This window comes from Crocodylus siamensis, chromosome 2 (assembly GCF_052110815.1).
Source record: "Crocodylus siamensis isolate JL-2025a chromosome 2, ASM5211081v1, whole genome shotgun sequence".
Lineage (NCBI taxonomy): Eukaryota > Metazoa > Chordata > Crocodylia > Crocodylidae > Crocodylus > Crocodylus siamensis.
This window is the reverse complement of record NC_143396.1, coordinates 54,224,117-54,236,236: the sequence shown is the minus strand read 5'-3', so window position 1 is coordinate 54,236,236 and position 12,120 is coordinate 54,224,117. Positions and strand designations below refer to the sequence as shown.

Below are 12,120 nucleotides of genomic sequence, written 5' to 3'. Positions count from 1 at the left end.
GGAAATTCTTCCTCATCCCTGTACAAATCCTATGTCCTCCACCGTCTTTGTTCTTCATTTTCCTTGCTATGTGAGCATATCTCATGGAAGGGTTCTGTGTACATCCCCATTCTTTTCATTCCTCCCATGACAGGGGTTCATTGTGATGTCCCATTTCTCCCCCATACCATATATTGTCTCTCCCTTTATCAGAAGTTTGGTGTATCTGTATCCCCTCTCTCCTCAGAGCGGGAGTCTCTGAGATTCCCATCTCATTGCCCTCACCTCTCATTCCTAGCTTCCCCCAGATCTCTACTTTCCCCTGCCCACTTCCACACTGTCTTTTATATCACCACTCTCTCCAGGTCCCTCTATTTCATTCTGTACATAGACAAAGGGAGAAATCCTGTTCACCACAGCATTAGACCTGGCTTTGCTCAGTCAGGCATCCAACATACCGTCTGGCAGGAAAAGAGAAATACATACCTCTTACCATTGCACATAGGCAATGAGTAGTTAACTAGTTGGCGACCCTTAGGACTAGGAAGGAGGGGCTCAACTCTACCACTTTGGACCTTGGTATTGTGGGCATCACCATAAAAAACGCAGTAGTGGCTGCTCATGTTGGTAGTGGCTTGCCAAATAATTCATAACCACTCATAATCCCAGGCCCAAGACTTTGCTTTTCAACTGCTAAAATGATTTGGATTTGTGTTTTTATTTATCTAGTTTGTGATAGAAAACATATGTAACAAGAATTGCTGTAGGACATCCCTAGATCACAAATTTGCTGGGCCTCAAACACAGTGTGGTTCCACATGTGCTAGAGCTCGGACCAGAAGCAATATAGTTGCATCCACATGGTGTTAAGGATGGTCTGAATAGCTCTAGTATGAATCAGGGTTTATTAACGTGCCCTCTGCACCACAGACTCAACAACATTACTTCCAGCCAGGGTGAAAGTGCAAAAACTGCATGGTGTTTGAGGGCACTGGAGTCAGACATAGTAAATCTGTGCCCCAGACATAACTGTAGCAGATCAAACCAAAGGTAAACCCTTGAAGTAATATTTTACCTTTCCCTGTGGTCAGACATAAGCTTCTGTCTTGGTTAAAATCCATTGTGGAAGATGTCTGTAGGATCTGTAGCTAGACTTGTAAAGATTAGTCGATGAATTCTGTCTTTGATTATATTAATCCTGTGTGGAGGAATGCAGACCTGCTACTGTATTCCCAAACACTATGTTCAGGATGTAAAGATATAAGATGTAAGAGGTTCCTCTTCAATTGCTTCATTTTATGCATTTCAGCTGTTGTCAGTTTTTGATTTGTGGATCTAAGTAATACTCAAAGGCAAAAATAAACCAAAAGAAATGATTCCTACTCAGCAATGCTGGTACTTGGGAGCATTACCTGCATGGGGGCAATGTGCTCATGCTAAGCAAGCCAATTATGTTGGAAAAGAGATTTCCTTTGTGATAAGTGAACTATATTTTTGCCTTTATTCTGTACTGAGTTTTTGGCTGGTTTTGAGCACAGCTGTTTCATACCAGTGAGGATCTTAATGTAGTTTCTTCAGGGAATAATTGAATCAGGGTGGAGTCTGCCACAGTCAGCCCTACCCACTGCTGGCACTCACTCATGTGAGGGGAGAGAGAAACCAACATCTGTCCAAACTGTGTAGCTCAATAGGCTAGCATAATTAAAATACCTGAAGCAACAGCACACCAGGGACTGATATGGCTAGCATCATGTGACCATTTTGGCTTTCCAGCCTGAAGGTAAAAGTACTAGTTTTTAGCTGAGTCAAACAAGGACAAAAAGCCAGAATAAGAAATCTTTACTGCTTTGCCACCACATACTACCTACACGTAGAGGTAGAGCTGCCTAACATAACCGGAGTAGTTTCAGTCCTTAAGGGCTTCAGCCATAGTTTGTCCCTGAGGAATGTCCATGCGCATGCCCTCTGGCATACGGCAGGTTATTCGGAGTGGGGTAGGAGAGGCTGGGCCCAGCAGCAACTATGCTAGCCCCATCAGCCTTGCCTGGGGCCCTGGGGCCTATGGAAAGTGCAACTGTGGTGCTCCTGCAGCTTGGAGCCTGACCGGCAGCCGCATTACAGCTCTGGCAGGCCAAGTTCCGGTTTTGGGTGGCTCACGCTGCCTCCATGTGTGCTGCCCTGCTTTTTTTCTGCATGGGTTTTTTTGGCCCTGGGATCTCCTGGGATCAAAACCACTTGCCCATGCTTCAAGGTAGCAGCACGGTAAATGCCTAAATGTGCAATGTGTGGTGACACAGAAGGGTCTGCGGTGCCACATAGAGCATGGTTGCGCTCATTTGGATGCGGCCTAGGAGTCCTGATGGTCCAAACAATAGTCCATAAGCAGCCTTGCTATTTGGCTTTGCTCCTTTGTCAGTCCCTCAGCCAGTCTTCATATCACAAAGCAATACTACACCATCCTAACAAACAGATGCATTAAACAACACTTTAGCTTTTCTTCAGGCATCATAAAAGAGACCTTTTTAGAGCTGAGCTGTTCTGAGTTTCAGTCCACTCCTTCCTCAGCTCAAGTTGCTTGTTCCTTCTCTCCCTGGACTTTTAATTGCCTGCTAATAATCACCCACAGCTGTCTGTCTGCCTCTTTTAAAGGGCCACACACCTTTTACAAGGTTCCTGCAGTGGGGGCATATCCCACCAATAATACCCTGCTCACTTGCACCTGCTGTCACTCTCTAAACCTCAAAGTATGCTGGTGAGGCTGCTCCAGGATTGTTCCTTACTGGCCAGTCTCAACCACATCAGGGACAGGGCTCAAATGCAAGTACAGAGATAGCATCTTTGTTGGCATCGTTTGAGAATTGGAGTGTGCCTAGGGTTGCAGGTGGGTAAGACCTGCTCAGGCCCTATGATGTTAGGATCTGCTGTCACCATGGTATAGATAAGGCCTTGAAGATTAATCAGCAATACCTGAGATTTAATCTTCATCTTTCTATTTTATGGGATGAAGTAAATGTCGACATTGCCTGGGTGCATTACCTATTTGGCTGACCGTGGAAACATGATTTCATCTCTTATCCCTCCAACAGAATATATAAGTCCTATGGCGATAATGTCCTCAATGTCACACAGTAATACATATATATCATCTTTCAGCAAGAAGTCTCTTGCATTGCAGTGGTTCTTCCATTTCCAATAGCACACTAGATGGAAGAGCAAAGGCACTTAATCCATGCAACAGTAGTTTATTGCCTTCCATAGCAACTCAGACAGTTATAAACCAATCTTTCGAGAAGACTTTCTTGTCACTGACAATTTCAAGTCTATCAGCTACATACTGTGCTAAATGTTTTTTGTATTTTAAACTCCAAGCTGAGAAGCTGATTGAATTTTTGCTTGTGGACACATTTGAAAATTCTTCAGAGAGGCATTGAACAACATACTCTGACTCAGTGTTAACACCATGTTTGAAAAAGTATATAAAACTTTTTTGTTTTATGCTGAGATTATTTGATAAATAGAATGCACTGTGGTTTATGATTTATTAATTAACTGAGAAATTACCTTTCCCACTGCAAATCTCTGTGTGTTAGGCACAGGTCAGTCACTCTTCTGCATGTCTGTGTGATACTTTCAGTGGCTGTCAGCCTTTTTAGATGAGCCCCCTCCCCACAGTTATATTCAAGGTGCCCCCTCGGAAAATGTCAGCTCTTAATTTGCACTTGTTTTTGACTACAGAAAATTAATGCAGCAATTTTCTTTTGCAAAGAATTCAGAAGGACACAACAGGCCAGAATATTTTTGACACTCTAGATTCCTGGCTGAAATCTCTGGATTTTTTCTGTGGGTCACGTTTGGACACCTAACAGTGCTAATATTGTTTGGCACCCTTGAAAGGGTCTGAAAGCACCCCAGCACCCTGGTTCAAAACTATTGCTATATCTATTTAATGGATTTATGGCCTATTGCCATTGCACAATGTCTAATTAAGTCAACACCTCTGCAAAAAAAAAAGTACAACTGACTCCATTTAATAATCAGGGAACTGAAACACTGAATCAGTTTTAGTTAAAAACGCCAGAAAGCCCCACTGAAGTGCCCGATCTATGCTGTGGAGACAGGTCAAACTAACATGCTGCTTTTCCCGGTAAAGCGCAGGGGGCATTTTTTTCCATATCTGTCAGTGCCCTGTTATAAAATCGCCCCTCACATGTGTCTGTGGTTGCCTAGCAAGTCTGTGCAGAGCATCAAATTGATCTTTGGTTTCCCAATCTCCAGGCTACTTCCTAGCTATATTCTTTCCTTTCTTATTCAGCTATGCACCAGATTGTGTTTGAGATAACTTAAGTGATCCCATATGAAGGGCCCAATCATGGTTCTGTTAAAGTCTTCCGAGTTTTGTTCCTAACTTCAGCATGAAACCCAGCATGGAAAATTCCCTCAGCATTTTTTGTCCTGGCAGGAAAGAATCAGGTGTGAAAACCTGTTCCCTTTGGGGTTAATTTAAATATTTATACTACTTTAGTGAGGCTAGGATTCTGCTCTATATTTCACAGGCAAAAAGGCTGACTTTAACTCTCCTGCCATCAACATCAGTTTAAAAAAGGTATCCATTGATTTCAATAGAGGCACTCCTTATTTATACCAGTGCAAGTGAAAAGAAGGCAACCTTGTTTTTATTTTAAATTTACCATATATAATTTGACTCAACTGTAGAAATTACTTTTTTCCAAAATTCTGAGTCAGGGCCTAGACACACAACACAATAATCAAAGTTACCATTATGCTCATATAAACAATGATTGAACCCACAGCATATAGCCTCAACTGATATAACTTACTAGAATCTAATGTAGAGTTTCCCTGAGAAAAATCAGGGGTAAAATACATCTGTGTAAGTTATACCTTTTAGTTGTTTTGCCTTTGCTTCTATCCCAGTGTAGATGTTTGCTCAGTGTGAACAGGCAAGGTGATATGATAGCTCCTACTGCAGCAGCTACTCTGGGAGAGCTTGGTTCTTCATCTGCTCCAGTCACTGGTGTAATTCGCATCAGTGTTTTGTATGCTGTGGGCACATGTACATTTGCCCCTGATTGTGCAGCAACAGCCATTACTGTGTAGTCCTGGCAATGCATGTGTTTTTTCTGATCCTACTGTGCAATAGTGTTGGCATCATGGTTTGTGCCCTCCAACACTATGTTGCTGTAGTGATGAACTACGTTGACATAGCTCGTTGCTACAGTGACATAGCATCTCGTGTAGATGCACCCTTTAAGTTAGGTATGCTGGTGTTATTGTATCATGTTTCCAAGCCCTGACACTCAAGACTAGTCTCTAGTTTTGTATACAGGCCCAAGTTATATTTTATTTGCATTATAATAACAGCAAGAAGACTCAGTCAAGTACAGGAGACACTTGTGGTTGGTGTTGTAGAAATGCATAGAAAACACAATCCAGGTTCTAGTCTAATTGAAATCAAGATCCAACAAATAATTTAACGAGTAATAGAATGATAAGGATGATCGAAGTGAATGAAACACCAAGTTACACAGTTCAGCTATGTGTACAGTCAGATGGTTTCGGTCTAAGATACACATAAATAAAGCAGGAAGCCCAACCAGCCATCTCTCTTTTAGCATTTATTAGTTGCCAGCTTTCCCAAGGCAAGATGGTAAAATGATTTGAAGTACAACTGGGTAGGAAACTATTTTTCAATCTCAATGCAAAATTTTTTGAAATTGCAAAAATTTTCCCACTCAGCATCAGGATGACTCAGAACCCTTTTTAAAACAGGGAAAGACATCCTAGAAAAGTATATTCACCTTGGATATAGGAGGCTAAGTTTCAAGCCACTGAACTGAATTAGGCAGAGCAAGGATTTGGAGTTGTGTGAACTACTTCCCAAATGAATGTCTGAACCATAGAGCTATTGGTTTTCCTTAAACGTGACCAAAAGTATAGTTGTAGACCTGATAAACCTTTCCTGAAGGAAATTTCATTTAAACTGGTAGGTGACTGTAAACGTTTAGGTGAATAAATTCTTAGCTGTAAATTAAAGGTAAATCTACAATTTAACATGCATTAAAACTTGCCATCCCCATACAGAGTTGCAGAAGAGCTTAAGCACAGGAGATCCAAAGTGTTTCCTGTGGCTAGGAATCTGGTCATATTTCAGTAGTCTTTCAGCCAGGATGTACCTTTTAAGCATACTCCAAAGTATAGGATGCCCCTGCCTATCTGGTTTCTTTCCCTTAGTTCCTTTCTGAATTGGAATAATGGAAAAGAAAGAATAAATGATCAACTACTGTGATGATCCACTGGCTACCACCTCTTGTAGAATGTGAAATAGTTTGACTTAATTACAGTTTGAGTAGGAACTGTATTCCTACTAAGCAATGGAAAGTTTCTCTTTAAGAACAACAGTGGCACAAATATCCACTTTTGTTTAGGTGCCTAAATATGAAATTAGGTGTCTAAATTTTGGGACTTGGTTTAAAAAATTGGTTCTACCTTATTTAGCTAAGGTTATGTGATGAGTTAAGTGGCTGCTTCTTTCCACGAGGAGTATTCCCAAAGAATACTCCAAAGCCAAACCATCCAATGCTGACCCACGGGTTTGGAGTTTCTTGGATAGCAGAAAGTTGATGGTTTTTCAAGATTCAGTTCAAAATAATTTGAAATCCAGCCATACCTGGAATTTTCACGTTGACCATTGGCAAATTCTTAAGAGTCAGAGGACAGAGAATCAAGGCTCAGATTCTGGTTTTTGCTCTCCTAGTTGAGTCTGGTTGTTGCAATGTGTTTTGTAGATGAGATCAACCTAGATTCAGAAAATACTTTCCCATTGTTAACACCAAGGGAAGTTTTATGAATGAATCGAGGTATGGGTAAGTGACTATTGAAAGGCTCCATCTAGAATGTCCTTGCAATTTGTTACTGTAAAGGGGTGAGTTCTGATCATATTTTCATACTTAACATTTTTGTTTCTACTTTCATAGGGATAAGTCAGACAGCCCTGAAGTTATAGTGCTGACATACACAAAACTATCAACTTCTGTGAGAGTTACACTTTTAAGGAGAACAGGATAAGGTATGTTATATAAAGCTAGATTTTTATACTGTAAGTATTGTGTAGCGAGAGACTATGTTTTAGAAGGTGTGTACTTTTGTATGTAATTGTAGATCATGAATATAAATATTTAGAATTACAGTTAAGTTACATTATTGCTTTATAGTTTAAAAACATTCTTAAATTTTAATTTGGTCAAATGGTTCTATTTTCAGCTATTGCAGAGGCCTTTCTGTTTTATATTGATTTTTACATCCTATATTCCAGATATGCACTGATTTATACAGGTGCAAAGAAATTATTGTAGTTAAATTGCACATCTCTGATTTCTGTTATACATTTTCTACTTTGTCCCGAATAGGAGAGCTTGTGACAGTGTGAAGAGATTCCTTTTGATGCTTGCCCATTACCAACCGGCTTTTCTATTTTTAAATTCTTCTTTTTCTCTTATCCCAGGCCATATCTGTCTAACCATGAAGGTAGGTGTGATTAACACCCAGCACTCCTTTGTAAACATACCCACAGTGACAGTAGAAGACACAGACATGGACAAAGAACTAACAGAGAGTGGAGAAAGCAGGTAAATTAAACTTACTAAATTTTGCTTTTATTGATTTCTATGGGACTATCTAGAGACCAATATTCATCCTTGTGTTGTTTTCTTCGCTCTTCTCCTCAGAACAAGCTCATTTTTAAAATTTTCATTAGGAGAAAGGTAGAATGTGACAGGCTTTGTCAGATTATATGGATTATTTAAAAATGGATTCAACTGCTAAAAAGGTGCACACAAATCACATTTCAAAGCATTCCCATTCAGCAACATAACATAACTTGTGCAGTGTCAATACTGCAAAAACAACTTTAGTGAGTAAATCCCACTTTCTTAGTATTTACAACCCTTTGATTTTGATTATGTTCAGAAGGTCATGATAGTTTATTTTTATTCACAAGAATGTTGATAGGAACCTATAAGATTAATTAAATAGTGAGTAAACATTTTTGCATGTTCACCCTAGAAATTCCATTTTGATAAGCTCTTTTTTATCGTTTGCAAAGGTGAACCTCACATCTACAAATGTTTGTAGATAATTTACATATAGAGAAGGGGACTCCAATGTATAAAGCTTAGCTCACAAAAATCATAGGTTAAAGTTGTTATCCCTGATCATAGTTCAAGTCCCATGAATGTGTGCACATGCTCCTTGTCATCACACCTCTTACCCTAGGTTATAGGTCTTTCTCACTTGGAAGTGACTCAAACCCTTCATCTTCCACTTACCAGGGAGTGCGCTAACCATCAGATTATAAAATGGGCAGGTGGGGACATCTTCCTTTCACCTGTTGAAGTTGAGCCACTGGGAGTTCAAGTAACAGGCAGAAAATTGAAATATTGAAACTCTCTGAAGCATTACCCTTTCACTGTAGTATCTATATCAAGTTGGTAGCACTTTAAAATATTTGTTCATATCAGCAGAAGAATAAACTCTAGTTGTTTTGCTTTTAATTAGCATCTTTTATATTCCCAGCTTTAATTGTCAGAAGTAGTTAGCTTAACATAGTAACGTTACCAGAGTGAAACATTTCTCAGATATCATTCAAGCTGCCTTTGCACCTTTCTACCCCTCAGTTACATTACTGAGGAAAAGAAAAGAGGGGAGGAAGACAAGGAGCTGTATTCTCCATTAATCTGGCTCTTGGGAGGAGGTTGGGAGATTTCTTTTATTCACAAGCCAATTGAAGGAGTTCATAATGCCTCTTCCCACATCTGAACCCCATAATGTTCTCTTCTAACATATGTGCAGGTAGTCTAATAAGCTCTGACTGTTCTTTTGAACACAGTAATTTTTCCCAGTGCTAGAAGAGCAAGGGACCACTGGGCATGTCTACATGTACATTAATGCACTGTTGCTACTGTGCATTAAGTTTATGAGTTACTAAATGTGCAGTAGGCAGCACCTGAGCACACAGTCTTTTTGTGACACTTACTAAACAATAGACTAATTCTACTGCACATTAGCACAGCTTTTACCATGACACGCTAATGTGCAGTAGAATTAGTCTACTGCTCAATAAATGTCTCATGTAGACAAGCCCACTGTAACTTTCCATAATCTAGCAGCTCCTCTTCAGCTGGATCTGGCTGTTTTTTATAAATTCAACTGATTTCATTCATCTACAAGTATAAAGTTGATATTAAAAAGGACCTTTAAGCAAATAAAAATATTTGGATTCAATGTAATGTTTTTTTCCACAAAGAATTTATGCTGAGTTAAAATATATAATTAGTACTTCCAGCTATTTTCAGAATACCTCCCATTTTGGTTGCCTTAAAAGGCTGGAGAAAATGACTTCAGATGAAAGTTGCCTAAATCCAGATTTTTTTCCTGGAAAAAAAATCAAAGTTCACAGCTAAGATAGACCAATAATTATAATGATCAAAATCACTGTGATGATCTGTTAGAAGAAAACATGAGATGTCTGCCCTCCTTCTGTAGGGTGCATATCAACTCTATGAATCTGTCCAGCTGATCCTACTTACATGTATTTTCATCTGTTTTCTTTTGTATCTCACTTTCTTTACGCATTTAATTTATATATTAGTTTTATAGACCACCCTTCCCAAAAAGGCTCAGGGCAACTTACAATAAAAAAGAAAAATAAATACAGAAACAGAATAAAGCACTAAAATAAGAACAAACAAATACCCGCTGGCCTATCCAGGTAAAGAAAACTCAACAAATTAAAAAACAATCCACCCCACCCCATCCCACCCACTCCTGCTCCCCTACCTCTGACCAAATAGAGCACCTTGCTCCCCTTCCACTTAACCCAACCTCACTTCCCAGTCCAGTCTTCCATTAAAGAGAACAACAGTTCTCCCCGACCTATTATTCCCTCCATCCCTGCCTATCACCATTCATTCCCCTGCCTCACACACAGGGAAGTCCTCCCCACCCCCTTACTGACCCTTCTAAACTACATCCTCTTCGCTCTAAAGGGGCTATGGTTGTCTCTAAACCCATTCATCATCTCCTTCCACACAAGAACACATAGTTCAAAATAAAACAAAAATCACACCTCTTCATCCTGTCTTAGTCCCTGCCAAAGGGCAATGCTAAAGGGTACCGTTGAGAATCTCCTTTTGGTGGGGGCCAAAATAGGGTAGCTTGAAGTTTCTTTTATCTAATGTTGATAAACTCCCATTTTATTAGGTGTAATATTGACATATAAGGACCAGTCTTCAAACACAGACCCCTAAATAAAACACCTTCCCCCACTTGAGCATTTAGTTAGTTTATAGTCATATAAAATTGGCCAGCCTGTATATCCAAATGAAGATACCTGCATTTAAAAATTGGATCCATGATATTCAGGCATATATTAGGGAAGACAATGGACACATTTACATGAGATGTTTACTGTAGAGCTGACTTATTAGCTCCACAGGAAATGTCTCAACATCTACATATTCACCCTATTAGGGCACAGGAAACTAATAAACTCTGCAGCAGGCTAGTACTTGTAAATACAAGTACTACTCTGATGCAGAGTTTTTTTGTGCACGTCAATACACATGTAGACGCCGACTGGCTGGCTGGGGTGTGAGGGTGCTTCAGTGCTGGGTCTGTCTGCTGGCTAGCCCCATGTTGAGGCACCTTGTACCCAAACCAGCCCCTCCACAGCACATTGAGCCTGTCTGGAGTAGCCCTGGGCTGGCAGGTTGATCCCCTGGGTCCTTTGCCAACCAAGGCTGCTCCAACTTGGCTCAGTGTGCTGCAGTCCAGGTATATATGTAAACGGTCCACCCAGGAGCTTCCCAGGAGCAATAAACTCTGGAGCAATAAGGTGCAGAATTTATTGCTATGCATTAATGGCACTGTAACAGGAGTGCCACTTTCGGAGCCTCTCCGGACGTGCAGCTCCGCCCTCCTGCAATGGGCCGCCCGCCCGCTTATTCTCGCCTGCCATGCCTTGATCTTGCTTATAATTGATTAATGCTTGGAATTAGTGGGAAGCTGCCCATTTTTGTGCGCCCCGATGACAGGGGGCGCCATGTGCGGCTCCTTTTCCTCCTCTGCACCGCAGCCCAAGCCTCACAGATGGTGCTGGTGTGATCTATCTTGGGCCATGGTATTAGGTCCCGGCCCTTTGTTTGCCTTCAGGGCTCCTCGACGCCCCTTCTCACTCTCGGGGCTCCTCGCTGCCCCCACAACGCCGGGGCTCCTCGCTGCCCCCCCAACGCCGGGGCTGGGCCACCACGCCCCAAGCAAAGCCGTGCCCTCTCTGGCACCACTCGCTGTGCCCACTGGGCACCAGGAACCCCCAGATTATTGGGGAGCTCCCGTGAGGCCTCCTCACACCCTTACAGCCTCACCCGGTCCTCCGGTCAAACAAAACACAAACGTAAAGTCCCGGGCTACAACATAAAAGCTAGACCATTCTGGTCTAAAAAAAATAGAAATCTCTCCTTACCGAGAGAGAGCTCATCCACCCCCAGCAGGGACCGGGTGTTCCAACCATCTGAGCTCTCCCCTCGCCCAGGCTGAGTTCCTCCTCCCTCGGCTGCTGGAGGGGAACTGCCCTCCTGGCCTTCTGCCTGGGCTTAAGAAGGGCTAAGCTCCGCCCCTTCCTGGCTCTAGGCTTCCCTGGTTGCAACCAGCACCTGCGCAGTCCTTCCCCTTTCCCACCACTAGGGGTCTCTCCCAAGCCATTTCTGCTCTCAGTTGCAGAGCATCTGAGAGCCCTGTGACAGGCACATATAGGCATAATATGGATAAAATCCTGGCTTCATAGAAGTCAACAGCAAAACTCTTGTTGACTTGAAAAGTTCTAGCTCATCCCTTTCTTTTCTTTTCAGAAATATTGGAATTCTGATAATGGAAAATATAGACATAATCAAAATAGCAAGTGGGTTTTTTCATGTCTCTTTACTGGACCTAGCTCATATTATGGATATTAATAAACCTGCAAGGAACTTTAACCAAGCCATGCTTATGTAAATCTTATATTAGAAGACTGTTTTACAGGTCTCCTCTCACTCAGCATATACCATATAACAACTGTATTTTACTGTT

The 12,120-nt window shown here is 41.4% G+C and overlaps 1 protein-coding gene across 1 annotated transcript in view; it reads left to right on the top strand.

Moving 5' to 3' along the window:
* Positions 1-12,120, top strand: part of CNGA1 (cyclic nucleotide gated channel subunit alpha 1) — a 46,075-nt gene that overhangs the window by 24,547 nt on the left and 9,408 nt on the right. Inside the window, exons 3-4 of the mRNA XM_090034699.1 lie at positions 6,975-7,066; positions 7,502-7,625. Of these exons, the coding sequence (XP_089890825.1) occupies positions 7,519-7,625 (107 nt within the window). The 5' untranslated portion in view covers positions 6,975-7,066; positions 7,502-7,518. The remainder of the gene's footprint in view (positions 1-6,974; positions 7,067-7,501; positions 7,626-12,120) is intronic.